The sequence below is a fragment of the Lycium ferocissimum genome, chromosome 4 (genome assembly GCF_029784015.1).
Source record: "Lycium ferocissimum isolate CSIRO_LF1 chromosome 4, AGI_CSIRO_Lferr_CH_V1, whole genome shotgun sequence".
Lineage (NCBI taxonomy): Eukaryota > Viridiplantae > Streptophyta > Magnoliopsida > Solanales > Solanaceae > Lycium > Lycium ferocissimum.
Window position 1 is genome coordinate 22714876 of NC_081345.1, and position 20712 is coordinate 22735587.

Sequence of the window (20712 nt, forward strand, 5' to 3'; positions counted from 1 at the left end):
TAGGTCATATGGGAGAACAGAATGTTTGGATTTTTAGTTTTAAATCTTTTCCTCTATCATTTCTTAATAGACAAATAACGTATTTGCAATAATACATATTATCAATAAAACTTTCTCATCATAGATGCAAGGAAGACAACGAATAGACACCCAACAACAGAAGAAATTAAAAAATTACATCCAAAAGGAAATCCGACCTCTGCTACATAAAAGGAATATCTGATCAGGAACAGTAGATTAGGGTTTTCTAGAAATTTTGTCGAACACTCTATGGATCCTAACAAGCCCTATCTCATAAAAGAGAAAGCTAAGCAAACAAACAAAAAGAAGAAGAAGAAGAAGAAAGGAAGCAAGCAAAAGAACCCAACAGATAATCGGACGAAGCAGCACACAATAGCTCAGCAGTACAATGGAAAAAAGGCCAAAAAACATTGAAGAGAGAGTTCAGAAAAAATTTAAGAACAACAATGAATTTATTTGAGCCATAAAATTGGTAAATTTGAAGAAAATTAGGGCAACAGGCAGAAGCATACCTCAAAATGTTGACGGCGAAGAAGAAGATGGACACTTCCAGAGCAGCATAAATTCACGGTGAACACGAAGATGGACACTTCCAGAGCCTTTTTTTTTTAATATGGAAAGACCATTCCAGAATTTCAAGCGGTATGTGTCATTTAACACGTGGAACCTAATGGGAACACAAAGGAGAGTTTATCATTTGCCCTCATTTTTTGATTTATATATATATATATATATATATAGTATATATAAAATAAAAAGAAGCCCCACAGTCATGAGATCCTTTTGAGGTGGTTTGGTAAGCAGGATAAGATTGGATATTCGGATTAAAGTTGAGACTAATTTTATAAAGGTAAAAATTTACCCAGATTAATATCTTTATGTGTTTTTGAAAAGCTTCACTACAAGAAAGTATAGAAATCGCAATAAATTTTTTTATATTTAGTAACAACTTAGTTTTATTATTAATAAATGATTATTTTGTTGTCAAAAAATTTAATTTTGTTGCCATAGTATTAATTGTTGTTGCAAAAAGTACTTTTGGCAACAAAATAAAAAAAGTTGTTGCACGTTGTTGCAATACTTGTTGGAAAAAAGTTAAATGCGAATAAAATATTTTTTTTTATCGCTAAAAGATCTTTTTAACAATAATTAAAATATGACAACAAAATTTTTTTTATTGCCAATTATAGTTTTTCTTGTAGTGCTTGTTGACCTTTCCTTTTAAAGTTAAAATAACATTAAATCAAGGATTCTATTTGAGAGTGATGAAGTCAAGTGGTGCTACGCCTACAATAGCTGGTCCCAAAAATAGGATTTTTTTTTTTTTTTAAATAAAGCTGAACATCATTCAATCGCTAGTCAATATTATTTTCAATTCATTCCAATCAGTATCTGTGTTTTTAGACTTATTTAAGATCTTTATTATACAAAAAGCTTCATTTTGTAACTATGGTTATTAGGACGCTTCAAGCAATAATTCTTGGAATTAATTCATCGAAAAGGCAGAAAAAAATCTTCCCTTAATGTTAATGGTCGTCAATCATCCTCGGTTAGTTTACTAATTTTCCAGCCAACAATAATATTCTCTGGCCCCGCCGTGTACGAATTACTTCATTGCTCACGTTAATTTTCAGTTCGTTGAACTTGAGGTCTGAAAAGAACATTATAACTAAATTTTGTTCAAAAAGTGAACTGCACTAAGATCCAAGTTGATAAATTATCATCAAGTAAATTGAGAATTGAAAAATTCTTGGTCTACCTTTTTCTAGTAATTTTTACATTTTCCCTTGCTTTGATGGAGTGTGGTCCAATTTGTTTCTGAAATTAGCAAACAGCAGTATAATGCCCCATGTCTTTACTTGGGCCCAGTAGCTGTAAGTGGTGAAGGCTGCTGGCCAAAATATAATATTATACTCCACTAAGTTCCATTTAAAGCATAAGATTGAAGAGGGACCCGTTTGCCAGAGAGGAAAACAAAAGTGGTAACGTCACATAAATGACCTCATCTTCATGGCGTCATCGTGTTGTTCTGTTACTAGTTACTCCCACCAATCTGCTTTACCTGACAATGTTTTCTTATGATTGTTGCACGGAATGGGTGGTTACAAGGCATATAAGAAGATTTTCCGTTTTTTGTATTCTTGTTAATCGTGCATTAAAAGCTTAAAGTAAGGATCTAACTCCTACTTCCTCAGACTAGTGAATGATTGACACACGACACGTTGGAGAGCAGAAGCTAGGACTCAATGGTCAAGCTCGAGACCAAACAAAATACTATCAAGGAATAGCCAAGAGTTGTGTGAAAAGGTTCGTAACCCAAGTTATATATTCTGATGTTATATATTATGATGAAATTTTGAGAGCGAACAAGGGCCAATTGGTCAACATATGCGAATCAGCTTGATTGGGGACACATGAAGGGAGTCATTTTTTTAGAGCTAAATTGAAATCCTACTTGTGCTAAAATTGAAGCCTGTTCCAATTAAGTAGGTCTTGGGAGTATTTTACTCCTCTGGTTTGTAAATATGTTTTTAAACAATGGAAAGGCATTCACTCTAGAAGCCGATGAGCTAAATAAAAAAAAAATGTGAATCACCTAATATTGCAACGCGCATTCTATGATACATATAGAATGAGATGTGATTGAAATAGCAATAAGCATGATTGTTAACTTGTTTCATTAGCGAAGAAGGGAAAGACATACTAAGCATCGATTCCACATCATATATTATAAGCATATGTGAAAGGATAAGGTCCTTATTAGGGACTATATTCTCTGTTTGCTTTAATACATGTCATTACATATTTACATAGATGATCTTAGAACATACCGTCCATCATGTGGGGCCCTACAAGCCTGCATAGAGTTGTTTGTTTCTAATAGTAATAAACTCTATTAGTACAAAAGTTCATATGTGGAACAAGAAATGATGATAAGCTAGCCTTGTGGAAGTATCTTTTTCTTGTCTTCATTGAAAGGAGAAGTTAAAATTTTGCCTAACTGCTCACATGCCATGGTCTTCACTGACTTGTGCTCTTTGGGAAACACACTCCCATCCTTAGGCTTAAAAGGAAACACCCCATTGCTTTTCTCACCTCCTCCATCATGTCCCATGCCTTCTTTTCCCTTTGGTAATTTGCCTCCTTTATGTGTTGCCATCTCTCTCTCTATATGTGTTTTATGAGCTTTATAGATTTTAGTGTTTCTGAATGTTGTTTATATTTCAGTCTTTCAAGTCATTATATAGATGAAGGGAACATAAGCAGCATCTTCGTCAATCTTCTACTTTTTATTTGGTGGAAATTTAGGTAACACTAAAAGAGAACGCTTAATTAATATTGACTAGTATCTCTTATGGAATATTGTGCGTTTTCATGCTGATTTTGACCTCCAATTCTTTTCTTAACATTGTCAAGTAGACCATAAGTTGAATGGTATCTTTTCTTCTTTTTTTGACCTCCCTGATGAAAGTGGCCGGTGACATTTTCGATTTGGCTCGAAATAACTACTTTCTGTTAGTACCTCCACTAACGGTATTTCGAATAGAGTACTGTCACAATTCGAAGTTTAAGAAATTTTTATAATCATATTACAAAAAATATTTTTATGCATAATAATTTTAAAATTGTAAACACATAACACCGGATTGGTTTGATTTCGATTTGACTTTTTTTTTTTTTAGTTAATACTAAACCAAAACAATTCTGATTGGGCTTTTGAATATCAATCTAAATCAAACCAACCATTAATTGATTTTTTTTTTCCCGGTTTAATGTGATTTATCAATTTTCTTTGAACACCCGTACTTATTGGTATCCTTATGGGCTGGGGCTGATTCTTTTAAACTCACTTGAAGAAATCATTTACTTAATCTTATTATCTTAGTTATAAGAATTGGTAAAGCTGTACAATGCAAAAATCATGAATGTAAATTTTGGTAAAGCCAAAGGCATCCACAAGAATTATTGGACTTTCTACTCTAAGACTATTAAAACAAAATTGTTTTGAATATAGCAGTAAATACAAAAATCATGAATGTAAATTTTTGTATAGCCAAAGCCAAAAGGGATCCACAAGAAAATATTGGAATTTCTACTTTAAGAAGATTAAAATAAAAATTGTTTTGAATATGCACTTGGAATTTAGAAAAACATGTACGTTATAACTATATCATCGATACTCTTGTACATGGATATTATGGTATAATCTAATTAAAAAATGAAAGATATTATAGTATTGGGTTACACACATAATTACAAAAAAAAAAATTTTTTGCTAGAAAATATGAATTAATACTTTGCAAGATATTTAGTTTTAATTACCTATTAAGTGACATAATTGTGTAAATATTTTTTGTTGTGCGTCGATATGTGGATACTATTTTTCTATTTTTGTGTTATAATTTACTTGTTTTATTATTTATTTTTGCCAATATGACTGATCAGTAATTAAGTGCTAAAAGACACGTGCTAATAGAAATCAGTATCCAGCATGATAATGATACAGATAAAAGTAGCTTTTTGATATAAAATATGATTGCTTATAACTGAAAGCAGTTAAAGAATATATTTTAATTAGATTAAAGGAATTGGTATAGGTTCGAATATACGGTAATATAAAATATGATTGCTTATAACTGAAAGCGTATATTTTAATTAGATTAAAGGAATCTTGAAACTCTACTCTGCAAATAATTAACGGGCATCTAGCTAGCTAGAAAAATTTTATTGGGTAAAGATAATATATATTGTAATAGGTCACTATTTGTTTAATAGTCTAATTGACCCTTAATTGTTTCCTACGAAAAATTTTATTGGGTGAGGCACCCTCCCCTTATGACAAGTGTTTTTCTGGCCCCACCTTGTCAGCACACTCTTTCTTTCACCTTCATTTCTCAATTTCCCCTCCATTCTGCTATTTTGTTTTTCTTCTTTTCGTTCTTCTCTTTTATTTTCCAACACCCCTTTTGTATTTTTAATTTATATCTCCCCTTTTGTTTTCCTGTGTTTTCAAATATACATGTCATCCTTTTGGGTTGAATTTTAGACTTCAATAAATTAAGGAGGGCGAGAGTGTATTTGTGAGCCGTTCTATAAATTCGGTGTATTAATTAGAAAATCGACATTATATATACATAATAAAATAATTTTGACTTTGAAAATACAACATCAAAATTTGTGACATAAATTCGGTTATTAATTAGAAAATTTACACGGTTGTGTTCTTAAATTGTATTGGAGTCATAATTTAATGAATTGACTTAGGCTAAGATACTTAAATTGTTATGAAGTAGGTGGATTATTTTGTGTCTCAGACTTTGCATTCATTTATCTTTAGAAATAGCATTTTTTTCCGCTAGACAAAGTCAAAGTCTTTTCTGCCTTCTTCCACCTTTTTCCGCTCGAGATTTTTAGTATTAGCCTAATAATCACCTGGTTGGAGCTATAGTACTGGCTTTAATGAGTATGAAATTAAAATTACGTTTATAAATATTTATTAGATTGAAAGGGGTAAAAATGTGGGATTTGTTGATGTGACAATTTAAATCATTGAAAATATTCAGTGTATTGGAAGGGTGAGTTTCCGGTCATTGTGACTTTTACGTTACTATAGTAAGAGTTTTGTGATTTTTATGTTACAATTAAAGTTATATGACTTTGATGAGAAAAAAAGCATAATCATGTGACCTTTTATAAAATTTATATACTCTTAATAAAAGTTGTACCCCCAACTAAATCAACTAAAAAAATTATTCCTTGTACCTCAGAAAAAAACTGGATCTTTAAGATATTTTGTTTCACACCTCTAGAAATTAAACCAAACCCCAAGGATACCTAAAAGTGGTCGTTTGGTAGGTAGCCAAAATTATCCCGGGATTATAATTCCGGGACTAATTTATCCCATCTCTTGGGATTATTTTACACTACTAGAAAATCATGATTTTCCGACAGCTATTGTAGTCGGAATGTAGTCGGCATATAAGGATTTCCGACTCCCTACTGACCATTTCAGGTAGTCGGGAAATGGATGGTCGGAAAATGTTTTCCGACTACAATAGTCGGCCGATGTAAAATAAGAGGCGACTACAGAAATTTAAATATTCCGACTACAGTAGTCGGAATATATAGTCGGAACATTAATAAAATAAATATTTAATAAATGTATATATTCCGACTACGGTAGTCGGAATATTTAAATTATTAAATATTGATTTTATTAATGTTACACACTGTAGTCGGCATTAGATTATTAATTATTTATTTAATTAATATTCCGACTATTAGGATCGCAAGTTTTAATTTTCTGGAAATATTATTATGTAAATCCCGACTACAGTAGTCGGAAATCTTAATTTTCTGCAAACTTTTTTTTGAATTTTCCGACTACTGGAGTCGGAATTTCCCATTCTTTTTACAACAAATTGTTGTTTATTAGTTGCACCTGCTTACAAACACAACACTATAGAACCAAACAACCATAACAGTTGCAGCAACCAATCAAACATGAAGAAATAGTCTAAACATTCAAACATTTGAAACTTCCCAAACAAACATCAATTCGAAATAGTTTAAACATCCCAAACAAACAACTAAGAGAATTCAAGTCTAAAAGTCTAAACATCACAATTAAAAACAATAACCAGCAACTACAATCTAATTGTCATCGGATTAGGTCTCTTCCTCGTCATCAGACATGTGCTTCATCATAAACTTCTCGATTTTAGCAAGCTTAATTAGCATCAGAAGTTTCACACTTTTTCTTCAGCTCTGCAATTTCCCTGTGCATCGCTTCCATCTCTTCCATATTTTGCGAAGTAGGAGCATTGGACAAGAACGGCGAAGGCCTAGACGAGGAACGCAAAACTCCAAGCCCGTAGACTCTACCTTTGCTTGGACCACCTGCCACATGTGTCCATATTGAAGTCATATCCGTGAGCGATGGTCGGACTGAGGTACCATCCTCTGAAGCAGGCTGGGTCTGACGCCAATCTTCCAAACCTTTTTGAAAGCCTTCCTGAAAAAAAAAATCATTATATAAATACATTTTCTCAAGTTACTTACACTAAAGGCAAAATGAAGGCTGGAGAAATTAAATGTGGTTTCTTATGTGCGACAAAAGAAATATCAAGTAGAATAGCTAAACAAGCAACTGACATTTTCAAATTATATACCAGTAATAATAAATAAGTAGCAGCCATTTGATATAGCACCAACTGAAATTTTCAAATTATATACCAGTAGTAGACATTTTCAAGTATACTTTGATAGAGCACCAACTGAAAATAATGCTGAAGGTTGGTTAAAAGGCTCCTTATAAGTATACTTTGTATCCCCATGATTTATCTTGGTGTCAAGCTTCTTGTATCACTTTTATCTTAGTAAAGCAAGCTTGATGAATCCTTGTTGGATTCACTGTTGTCAACAAGTTCTTATAGGCAAAACCGATGTACTTGTCTAAACATTTAATATGAAATCAGATTTGAAGGTACTATTTATATCTAGCATTTCTATTGTCACCATCATTGTTGAATGAAATATACTATCATTTATAAGCTTCTTAAACAGAAATGTCAGCCCCACAACATCAGAAAGGTCTCTGCATTTATTTTGGTGTTATTTCAAAATTAAGTTTTAAGATCTTACATATGTCTCCTTAGCACGTGGCTCGACCCATCCTTCTCTTGTACCGCCCCCCTTCTTCTTCTTATGTGTCTCCTCGAAGACCTCAAAAAGAGGCACTGTCTCTCCCCCATTTAACTTTCGCTGCAAAAAAAATAATAGTTGGATAAAACTTTAATCGTATTTAGACAATTTAAAAGGAGGAAAATTTATTGGCTAAATTACCAGTCTTCGTTGGTGCGAAACTCATGGAACCTCCGGTGTGCAACGAGCCACCCTTTTGAGAGGCTCGGGCATTCTTTGCTTTTTCACTCTTCTTCTTAAATTGAGGAGTGTTCCAATACACCAAATATTTAGCCCACACATCAGCCCGCAACCATTCAGGCTTCTTATTGAGATCTCTGGCATTATACAGGTGTTCTTTAATCCGCAAAGTTAACTTCTTCTCGAAAATGGTATAGATTTCATTTTCATAACGAGGCTGCCATGTACACTTTGTCTGCAAAATACACTTTGGTCAGTTAGGTACCAGTCACCAACAGAAGATTCGTGAGCATTGCTATGAATCATATTTGCATAATACATCCTGTTCTTTCTAATGTCAAGTGCTATGAAGAATCTTAAACTGTTTTCTTTTAAAGTCCTACTTCACATTTAGGTACACTTGTCCTTGAAACAATCAGTCAAGCTACGCAAAATCCATATATACATCCCTACTAAAGGTTACTAAGACTTGTTTTGAGAAAAGAAGCATATAAAGTGGTCTCTTTAGGCTTATAGTTAACAAGTTATCATATTGAAATTACCATGCTAACCTATTTGACCCAAAACAGAGTAAATAAACTATTGCTTGAGGAATGAAGAATAATGAGACAGAGAGGTGAAGTTTAGAGGTTGTGCTTCTCTACCATACTAATGGTTCCCTGCTTCATCGCTACCATCTCTTCCATAGTCTATCCATGTGTATGTAGTTATGTTTGGATAGTGATAATATATATATATTTTCTATTGATAATAAACATACATAAGTTTGTCCGTATGGATATATATATATATATATACTTGGAAAACACGATTAATATAACATTGTAATTTATCCATATCTGAAACTTTATCATATTCGTGTTTGCTACGAATACAAAGTCGGCCTGAATTTATTAATACTTTTTAAAAGAGGAGACTTGTTTAAAAGGAAACTATTTTCCAATCTTAAAACAATAGCAATGTTTAAAAGCCTTTCAATTTTAATTCGATTAATTTAAAGGTATAAAATACTTATTATTTTTTATCAAATTTTGATTTGGATAATTCTAATTCTTATTAAATTAATTTTACATGTTTAAAACAAAACAAAATAGCAAAATGAAGGCTGGAAACGAAGAAATACTATTTTTTAATTTTTGGTAAATATTCTCTTTAGATCATTTTACTTGTCATGTTGTCTTTTGCATTATTTTTTAAGGAAACATTAATTAGAATTATAATTTGACTAATTTATCTTATTCATTATTTGATCTCCATTTGATATTAATCTCTTTTCACATTTATTAGAGTAAGAATAAAAATGAAAAAGTAATTAAATTCTATCTCATTTAAAAAATATATATATATTTTAAGTATATTTATTTTAGTAAACATAACAAATAAATGACATTTTAACAAATACGGTATAAATATTGATTAGATCACCAATATAAGAAAATAATGCTGAAATTGTATGTATTTGGTTAAAAGAAAAGCAATAATATGGGGTTCATATTTTTTGTTGTGCATCCCCATTATTTATCTTGGTGAATCAATTGACTTGTGTCACTTTTATCTTATTATTTGATTTTTTAATATATGGGGTAAGACATTGCTTGTTTTTTAATATATCCTTTTTTTTCATGAGTTTGGAGAGGGTTCCACTTTTTTCAATATTGCTTGGTATTTTTAGTATGGGGTCTTATTTTTTTTAAGAGTGAAAAGCCGATGCATATAGTAGAAAAATAAAAATATAATAAAGAAATCAGATTTTAGAAGGTTGGTAATATAAATCATAAAATGTCATTTTTTTGCCCTTAAATAAAAAAGTGGGTGGGACCACATCATTTTTGAATGAAAAATGCTATCATTTATAAGCTTCTTCTATATTGTAGTAAATGTATATATATATATATATATATATATATATATATATATATATATATATATATATATATATATATATATATATATATATATTATGTTCAAAACACGATTAATATAACATTATAGTTTGTGCTTACACTTTATTATAGTAGTGTTTGCTACGAATACAAAGTTGAAAAAATTTATTAATACTTTTTAAATGAGAAGACTTATTTAAAAGGAAACTATGTGTCTCCTTTGAATAAAACTCAAATTTAAGAGGATACTTTGAATTTTAATTCGATTAATTTAAAGGTGTAAAATATTCTATTGTTAATGTATGTAAAAACAATACTTATTATTTTTTATCAAATTTTGATTTGGATAATTCTAATTCAAATTATTATATTAATTTTACATGTTTAAAATGAAACAAAGTAGAAATTTGATTTTCTATTTAAATGAAGAACTACTATTTTTTAATTTTTGGCAAATATTCTTGGTTTAACTCATTTTACTTGTCATGTTGTCTTTTACACGGTTTTTTAAGGAAACGTTAATTAGAATTATAATTTCACTAATTTACCTTATTAATTATTTGATTTCCGTTTAATATTATTTTTCCTTTTATGACATTAATATTGTATGATATTTTAATATGGGGTGCACTTTTTTTTTTTTTTTGACATTGCTTTTTTTTTATATATAATATGGGATCCCAAATATTGGTTGCACCAGTATATTTAGCCCACACAATGGACGACGGACGACGAACATTTTAGTGTTTGATTTTTTAATAATGCTTCTATATAGTTTAAATGGGATGCAGGTTTTTTTTTTTTTTTTTTTTTTTTTACATTGTTTGTTTTTTTAATATGGGATTCACTTTTTTTTTTTTAATTTTTTTTATATTGCTTGATTTTGTTAATATAGGGTATGAGTTTGGAGATGGTGGGTTCATTTTTATTTTTTTTAAATATTGGTTGGTGTTTAATATGGGGCCCACACTTTTTAAAAAAAATATTGGTTGGTGTTTAATATGGGGCCACTTTGGACAACGGACGTTAAGCATGGGTCTAAACCAGTTTAATTAGTCACGTTTCAAAAATGCAGAATATAAATATTTTCTATAGAACTTCATATTTTTTGAACGTAAAATAATGTGCATAATACATCCTGTTTGAATTGTCGTTTTAGGGATTGTAAAGTGCCCTGAAATTACATGAATATTGTATGATATTTTAATATGGGGTGCACATTTTTTTTTGGACATTGCTTTTTTTTTTTTTAGTATGGGATCCAATTTTTTTTTTTAAATATTGGTTGGTGTTTAGTATGGGGCCCACACCTTTTTTTTTAATGGACGACGGACAACGAAGCATGGGTTTAGTGTTTGATTTTTTTAATAATGCTTCTATATAGTTTAAATGGGATGCACTTTTTTTTTGACATTGTTTGTTTTTTTATTATGAGATTCACTTTTTATTTTATTTTTTATATTGCTTGATTTTGTTAATATGAGGTCCACTTTTTTTTTTTTTCGTGAGTTTGGAGGTTGTGAGTTCCACTTTTTTTGCTTCTTTTTTTTTTTAAAATATTGGTTGGTGTTTAATATGGTTTTTTTTTTTAAATATTGATTGGTGTTTAATATGAGGCCCACATTTTTTTTTGTGAACAACGGACGGCGAAGCATGGGTCTATATATAGTTTATTTTTAAATATTGATTGGTGTTTAATATGGGGCCAAAACAGAGTAAATAAACTATTACTTTTAAATATTGATTGGTGTTTAATATAAGAATAATGAGACAGATAGTTGAATATTGATTGGTGTTTAATATGGGGCCCACACTTTTTTTTGTGGACAACGGACGACGAAGCATGGGTCTAAACCCATGCTTCTATATAGTTTAAATTTTACTATATGACATACTTAATTCTTAAAAGAAAGAGTGACAAATCATTTGGGTCAAGAGCAAAATGGACATATCTGAGATTCATTTTACTCTAATCTCATCAAAAATTTGATTTTTAACTAAATCATGTCTTTAACAAATCAACCAAAGTGAACACAATTCCTCAAATATAAGACTTTCAAAGAGCAGTCAGCTTTTAAAATATGAAACTCAATCAGGCATAGCAATGCCCTCCTACTGCAGCTTTCAACATGCTTACAAAAGAGATTGTTTCTTTCTTGATGGTTGAACTGAATCAAACCCAAGGGCCTAAAACTTTGGACACTGGTATCAATCGAAAATCGGGTATTACATAAATACACTTTGTCTGCCATGTACCTTAAACTGATCCCACATTAGCATTCTGACATCGTACGGAATGGCCCTGTATGTACCCAAGCATCACGAAAAATGGTTTAAATGATGCTGTAACCATATTCCCGGCATATGAGGGAATGAACCTGCATTAAAATTAAACCATCTTAATTTTTGTGCTTTCAACAAATTAAGGAAAACCATAAGGATTACTTACCCTTCACTAGACACTTCATCTTCATCATCAGGGATGATAATCAGCCTCCCGTATTCGTCATACTCTAATACAACAACAATAACAACCCGATAATCAGCCTACCAAGGTAGGACGGCTGTTTCCGAAAGACCCTCGGCTCAATAGAAAGCATTCGTCATACTCTAATGTGTCTTTAATATTCTGATTCTGTGAAGTAGCTGGTGTAGTACTATCGATGGATGGCCATGCTGGTGTGCCAGGAACTCCAATTTTCAACCTAGAAATGCTAGGTGCAGATGATGCTGGAGATGCAGGCGGAGTGGATGTTGCAGGCACAAATGAAGAGCTACTATGCTGACTAATATGAATTCTCGTGGAAGAGCCCATATTAGGTGTGGGCATTGAATTGGAAGAGTGCGTCCCATGGGAAGAATAGAACTGGAACTAGCCAGGCGGCGGTGGTGTGAAAAATGCACTTGGCAATGAATTAGTTGACCGAGGAGGATGAAGAGGATTTATAGTAACTGGTGGGGGAGATTGACCTATAGGCAGATTATCAGGCTGTCTTACATTTCTTACGACGTCCACTAATCCCAGATGCCATCTGTTTACTTTCTGAGCACTTCAACACTTCAAACCAGCAAAGTAATAGAAAAATCAGTAAAAAAGGGGAAATCCAACTACAAAACAATAGTTAATGAGCGCAGAAGCTGATTCGAACACCACGGTTATTAAAAAGATAGAAAAAACAGAAGCTGTTTGTCATCATATTCGAACACCACAGTTATTAAAAAGATAGAAAAAGCAGAAGCTGTTTGTCATCATCTTCATCTAATGGTTCTTCTACTTCATCTTCATCATCATTTTCATTGAATTCTAATGGATTTTATGAGTTGAATTTCCTTAAGAGAAGTAGTAGTGCAACTACAGAGATTGAAGGGTCAATTTGAGGCAGCTATTGCACATTGTAAGAAGTCACAAGAGCTTTGCAATCCAAAAAGGAAAATGAATGAAGCTGGGATTAATTCATTGTCTATTTCCAAGATTGCAGCCACTGAGATTCAAGCAAGACCAGATCTTTGCAGATTTTGAATAAATTATCTTTTCTTTTGTTACTGTCAAAGGACACTAAAAAAGAAAAAAGAAAAAAAGAAAGTTTTGGAGAGGAATGAATCTGTAAAACTGGTTTCTTGCTTGAGTATGCAGATTATATGTAATTAATTCATTGTTTTAGTGTGTATACTTCCATGAGTCAATGTAATTTTTCCTTCTGTTATTCTCTCTAATTTTGAATCATGCTGAATTGTGTTACCACCTCATCTAAGAACTTAATAGGTTAAAGAAACAAGTACATTTTTATTAACTTAATGGATACAAGCCTGCATAGAGTCTGCAGGATATGTGAATAAACACTGCTAAAAGCAGTTCTAAGTGTTACTTGCTTGTGCCACACTGAGCAAAATATAATTCTTCATATTCTAACTTGGTTACTATATGTAAATTCTGATAAAGTATAACCATTACTTACCTAGAAGGAAGAACAGCTTTTGGGAACGAAAGGTGTGTATGCTGTCTCCCTCTCAGCTGCAAGCCGTTGAGCTTTTTGGAACTCCTTCAATGCTGCTTGAAAATCTTTAGCAAGTTTAGCATCTGTAATTTTCTTACTAGCCTGAGAGCAAAAGAACAAATTGACAGTTATAAGCAAAAGGGAGAAGTGTGAAAGCAGAAGAGCAAGAAAAAGACATAAGTCTGGAAAATATTTAAAATAAAAATAATTCGTGATGCGAGAAGATGAATACATGTTCAGCACATACATATCGTAGTGCAGACTCGCAAGATAAACACAGAGAAATGAGAAGAACACTTTTTGAAACATACACTGACTTCAACTCGGTGATCTGTTTCGCTGGCTTGCTTAAGTTTTGCAGAATTATCTTTCACAGAAAATCAAGTTTCATTTGCAGTAAACATAAAGGTTTTCAATCAGCAGAAACAGAAATCTCAAACATGAGAGTATTAAATATTTATAGCTATAAGAACATGTCATTAGGAACAAAATAACTATTATTATTAACAACTCAGTCCTCTTCGTTTGATTCATATTCATTCATCAATTCTTCCTCATCACTTGTTTCATTTTCATCAAGTAATTCTTCCTTGCTTGTTCCATATTCATCGGCTGAGTCTTTCTCCTCGTTTGCCCTGGACGTTCCTTCCCCATAATCGTTAAGATTTAATCTAAGTTCCGAAGGATCAAATTCTTCATAGAGGCCTTCGCTATGCTGTAATTCACCTGCTAATTCATCATCCACCCTTTCTTCAACACTTGAAATATCATTCTGGTACGCTACATCTAATGCATCCTCTACTTCCACTCTACCCACGGGCTTTGTTTTTATAACTACCCGCCATGCAGACTGATTCTTGCACAAAGGATAAGGCGCGTAATACACTTGTTTCATATTTTGTGCAATGACAAATGGATCATAGAGTCCATACTCCCTCGTGTGCTTAATTTCAACTATTTTGTAATGACGATGCACCTTTGTAGCTGACCTAGGTGTTGGATCATACCATTTACACCGAAAGAGTACCAACTTCTTCTTTGGCCAACCAATAGGATACTCGAGTTCTAAAATCTCTTGAAGCACACCATAATAATCAACATCACCATCACCTTTCACCCACACCCCACTGTTATTGGTTTTCTTGCCCTTAGACCACTCTTCCGTATGAAACCTGTACCCATTGAGAAAATACTTAGACAACTTTCTGACTTTTGCATCAGGTCCCCAAGCTATATCACGCAAAAATTGGCCATGTACATCATAATTAACTGGATTATGAACCTATATAAAGATTAAGAAAATTCAGAATTTTGAAATGCATATTATTGACTCAAGTGTAAATCATGATAAATATTAAGTAACACTTACATATTCCCTAAACCACTGTGAAAACATAGGATAAACGGCATCAGGCCCATGTGTATCCACAAAGTAACTGCTCGACAAAGTTACAACTTTCATTAGTTAAAGCCAAGATGAATCTTGTATATAAGTCGCTAATATAAATATATACTCACTTATAAAAAGGTAGGACCTCGGGGAAATTTAATAATACATGTGTTGTAGCTGACTTAAGCTCTATCTCAGTCAAAGACCGCTTTGGACTATGTTTTGGACCCCCTTTACCTGGTTGATTGAATATTGAAAAGGGTGGTGCCGAGGGGTCGGTATTGCCTCAATCATTATGTCGATTAGGTCGATTTCTCAAGCATGGCACATCATGTTCAAAATAATATGAACAAAAATAAGAGGTTTCTTTAGCCAAATAAGCCTCACATATCGATCCCTCAATTTGGGATCTGTTTTTCACGGTCCGCTTACATTTTCCAATAACCCTGCGTAGTATGATTTTTAGATGAAATAATATTTACACAAAATGCATAAAGAGTAAATGATTAAAAGCCATTTCCTCTCATAGGGATACATCCATCTTTTGAATCATTTACTCTTTATGAGATGAATAAGATGCTCCATAATGTCAAAAAAAACAGGAGGGAAAATTTTCGCCAGCTTGTTTAAGGTTAAGCGAATATTAGTATCCATCAAAGCTAGGTTCTCCTCCCTCAATGTGTTAGAACACAAATCTTTGAAAAATAAGCTTATCTCTATGATGGGTTTCCATATTCGATCAGGCAATGCACAAAATGCAATAGGCATCAAAGATTCCATGAAAATGTGACAATATTGAATTTTCATAGATGTCAACTTCCCTTCTTTCATGTCAACACACCTGGATAAGTTTGACGCATATCCATCTGGCATCCTCAAATTTTTAACCCAATCACAAATCTCTCTTCTATCATCCAAAGTGAATGTGTAACTGGCCTTGGGTTTCTGAATCTTGTCGTTAAAGTATGTCAGGTACAACTCACTTCGTCTACAATACTCCTTTAAGTCCATCCTGGCTTTCAAGTTATCTTTTGTCTTGTTACTGACATCCATCACGGTATTAAACAAGTTGTCAAAAAAGTTTTTCTCGATATGCATGACATCCAGATTATGTCGAAGAAGATTATGCTTCCAATAAGGCAACTCCCAGAATATACTCTGTTTAGTCCAATTATGTGTAACACCATAACAAGGTACCCTAGACGGTGGAGATTCTGCTACCTTAGGAAGATTTTTGACTCTATCCCAAATTCCTTTTGGCGAGAGGGTCGGTGGTGGCTCCTTAAAATCAGTTTTGTTCTTCATAAATGCACCAGTATTTCTCCCAAACTCATGTTGCATTGGCAAGAACCGACGATGACAGTCGAACCACGAGTTCTTACCTCCATGTTTCAAAGTGAATGATTTTTTGTCTTCCATACAACAAGGACAAGCTAACTTGCCAGCAGTCGACCACCCGGACAACATTCCATAAGCAGGAAAATCATTTATAGTCCACATCAAAGCAGCACGCAATCTAAAATTTTGTTTGGTTGATATATCATATGCTTCCACACCTTCATGCCACAATAACTTCAACTCATCAATTAACGGTTGCATATATATATATCGATCAAACATTTCGGATTGCGAGGACCCGGAACAATGCAAGTTTGAAATATATACGGGCTTGTCATACATAGCTCAGGTGGGAGATTATAAGGTGTAACAAACAACGCAAACATGAATATGATGTAGCAGAGACAACAAAGGGAGTAAATCCATCAGAAGATAATCCCAACCTAATGTTTCTTGGTTCACTCGCAAAGTCCGGAAACACCCTATCAAAATGCTTCCATGCTTCTCCATCTGACGGATGACATAGAACACCAGGTGGCCTTTTATGTTCATGGTGCCATCTCATATGAGGAGCGGAGCTCATTGATGCATACAACCTCTTTAATCATGGTATAAGGGGTAAGTAATGCATCGCCTTTACTGGAACCTTCTTCCCTTTGGCACTTGTGACTTCCTTATAACGAGACTGGTAAATTTGCAATATTCTACAGTTGCATCATCCTTATAGAATAACATGCAACCTTTCTCGCAATAATCAATCCTCTCTGATGAAAGTCCTAACTTGGAAACCAACTTCTTTGTTGTGTAGAAATCTTTGGGTAAGTCAAGTTTATTTGGATTAAGTTCATTCATAAGCCCAATGATAGAATCCATACCCGCTTGAGAAATAGAAAAATCTGATTTAATACTTAGTAATCTAACTGCAACAGATAACTTGGAATGCACTGACCCTTCATACAGTGGATGACTAGCTTCCTTTAATTGTTCATAAAAGCGCTTAGCTTCATCATTTGGTTCACTTTGAGCCCCTGAGTACGTCCCAAAAGCATCCCTAACCATCTCATTATATCGAGAACTTTCAACATTATTCTCCGCTATGGGACTACCCTCACAACCAAATGAATTCTGAAAAGCGAAATTATCAACACTAGCATTATTCTCTCCATGAGCAGTCCACACAAAATAATGTTTCATAAATCCATTCTTATAAAGATGAAATTTGACAGCTTCTGGTCCCAATAACTTGGCACACTCGCATTTCTCACAAGGGCACCTAATTGTCCCTTCAATAAGAAAATCATCAAGTGTCATCGCCTTAGCAATAAATCCAGCTACCCCTTCCTTAAATTCCTCCCTCAACCATGCACAATTAGGATAAGTCCTATTATACATCCATTTACAATCACTTTCCATCTACACATAAAGATAACAAATGTAAATTGAGATATGTGTGCAGCATAATAGATACAGTGAACATAGTCTACTTAGGACACACTAAAAAGAAAGTAAGTTTCGACATATATTGTGTCAATGGAAACAATCCATTCATGATAGATGTCAATGCAATTTACTCCACTTACAAGTACAACAACCGATACAGCATAAACAAACAGTCCCCTAGGAGATGCCATCATATTGAAGGCCCTAAATAAAATGTCACTAAAGAAAATCCTACAAATTCAGTTTTCTATCTATGAATTAAGGTGATATAGAAAGAGCAATCTAATGTATATAACAAAGTTAATGAAACTGATTACTAAATGTAAAATTCATCTAACAGAAAAGCCAAATAGACAACGAGGATCTATAAATTATAACGCAATTCAAGCAAGCATGAAGATCACAAAGCTATTGAGTTCCCGTAAATCCTACTGCGTATGGACATTAATCGTACTCTACATCCGCCAAGGCAGGGATGTCAAAATCAAACAAAACAGAGATATCTATCAGGCTATTCTGCCAAAAAATAGTATCAAATAAACTTAAACACATGGAATATTTATTCTTTTAGCTACTTATTATGCAGTAAAACCATAAAATAAGGCTTGTATAGAAATATCTCAGTATAAAATTGGAAAACCACAGCTAAATAAATTAAAAACGCCAACTTCTCACAAGAAATAGAAGCCCTAAAAAATATCAAACAGATTATCTACAATCCAACACTACATGCATTTGAGACGAACTAAACCCTAAAATCAAACACTACATTTGAGACTAAAATCATTCTGAAAAAAGTAAATGCAATCACATCAAAATGCCTAAAAATTTGGTGTTGAAATCCAAAAAATTCGCCAGCAAATTTTGTAACAACTAAGAGAGAGAGAGAGAGAAATAGCTTACCCGAAGCTAATTCACCAGCAATTTTGTAGCTCCTACAAAATGAGTACATAAATTTTTTGTAAAATTTTGTCGAAAAATGTTGTTAAAACATTATAAATTAATAGAGAGGAAGCTAATATTTTCATTACCGGAAGCTAATGCGCCAGAGAGGAAGCTAATTTACGGAGCAGAAGAGAGTGGTGCGGAAGAGTAAGTTTTTAAAACTTATGTACTTTTGGCGGAAGAGTAGGAAGAGTGTGGAAGATAGAAGTGTGTTAATTAATTGAGTACTTTTTAACTTCCCCACTAATATAATAAGGAGTATAGTTTTAGCTATTTTTAATTTACAGATTCCGACTACGTACGTCTGTCGGTATATTAATAATATTTTTAAGTATTCGGAGTACAGTAGTCAGATAATCATTGTATTTTTTATTAATTTTTTAAACGTGTTCCGACAACAGTTGTCGGAATGTTTGGTCAAACCTGTGTTGACTATTTTAATATGACTTGTCCGACTATCGTAGTCGGAATATTTTTCCCGGAATTTGCCATCAAACTTTACGATTGGAGTTGTCGGAAGTAGTGTCGAATAGATATCTTACAAAAAATAAAAAAATAAAATTGGATTTTCCGATTACAGTAGTCAAAAAATTGCGACTATCTTTTTGTAGTCAGAATTGCTAGTCGGAAAAAGATGATTTTCTGGTAGTATTATCCCATATTTTAGATGAGATAAAATAATTCCAAGATAATTGGAATAAGAAGAAATATCCCATTTTTTAAGTTCGGACGCATTTTGTACTTTGTTTGGAATATCCCAGTTTATCCCTTAAAGTAAGGATCTAACTCCTACTTCCTCAGTCTAGTGAATGATTGAGACACGTTGGAGAGAGGAAGCTAGGACTCAATGGTCAAGCTCGAGACCCAACAAAATACTATCAAGGAATAGCCAAGAGTTGTGTGAAAAGGTTCGTACCCCAAGTTATATATTTTGATGTTATACTAGCAAACTATGCTCGTGCGATGCACGGGACCCAACATGATTAATTTAATTATTCAATTTAGTTAGTCTTTATAGTTTGTATATTTTGCAAAGGATACTGCGATTTTTCTTATTGAGTCTCCATATTTTTTTCTTTTCCTCTTAATTTCTCAATTATTGTTAAAATTTATTTTATTTTGGTTATGTCCGCCTCTTTTTATATTTAATAAGTTGACAATTGAAATATCTTACATGTCATGTTTATAATCATTTATTATATTATACACATTTTTAATTTAGAACCACAAGATTTGAAAGCCTATTTTTATTTCTTAAACTCCGTGTCTAGTCAAACGCAGACACTTAAATTGAGACAGAGGAGTATATGCCAAACGAAGGAAATGAAAGGACAATTGAGACATTGCGGGACCCGTGGGGACTTAAAAAGTAAACACACAAGAGGTACAATTAATGTTCAACTTCTGAAATGTACACACATTAGTCCCTACTTAGAGTACAATTTCAGTTGCTTTTGTACAACTTATTGTTACTGTGTTCGTCCACCTTGGGCGTTTATATATAATAAGACTTGGGCATTTATATCTAATAGAAATATAAAAAAATATAAGAAAAATATATAATAGAAAAATAGACATATATTTTTAGTAATGTGGCCAAAGTAATGTGGCCAAAGTAATGTGACCAAGTAATATGAGACGAAGGGAGTACTTCATTTATTAATTCTTAAAGAACGTGAAAAGTTAAGTATAGTAATGTGGTCAAGTAATATGGGACGAAGGAAAGACTTCATTTATTAATTCTTAAAGAACGTGAAAAGTCAAGTAATGTGGCCAAGTAATATGGGATGTGGGGAGTACTTCATTTATTAATTCT

The 20712-nt window shown here is 32.7% G+C and overlaps 1 protein-coding gene across 7 annotated transcripts; it reads right to left on the reverse strand.

Annotated features, from left to right (window-relative positions):
• Nucleotides 1–6747: 6747 nt before the first annotated feature.
• LOC132051859 (uncharacterized) lies at nt 6748–19032 on the reverse strand. 7 transcript variants are annotated; one of them, XR_009413902.1, is made up of 5 exons: nt 15153–15706; nt 14279–15065; nt 12045–12166; nt 7666–8140; nt 6748–7036 (listed from the first exon to the last, which is right to left on the reverse strand). XR_009413902.1 is itself a non-coding variant. In XM_059443109.1 (3 exons), exons 1-2 carry the CDS (start codon nt 15243–15245, stop codon nt 14295–14297), a joined length of 864 nt encoding a protein of 287 aa, XP_059299092.1. In that variant the 5' UTR covers nt 15246–15706; the 3' UTR covers nt 11714–12166; nt 14279–14294. The 7 variants fall into 7 exon arrangements, 2 of the variants coding, with proteins under 2 accessions (XP_059299092.1, XP_059299093.1); XR_009413903.1 differs by lacking the exons at nt 6748–7036; nt 7666–8140; nt 12045–12166 and adding exons at nt 13763–13885; nt 17755–17924; nt 18855–19026 and having other exon boundaries at nt 14095–15065; nt 15153–15181; XR_009413905.1 differs by lacking the exons at nt 6748–7036; nt 7666–8140; nt 12045–12166 and adding an exon at nt 13763–13885 and having other exon boundaries at nt 14095–15065; nt 15153–15219; nt 15302–15703.
• Nucleotides 19033–20712: the final 1680 nt, after the last annotated feature.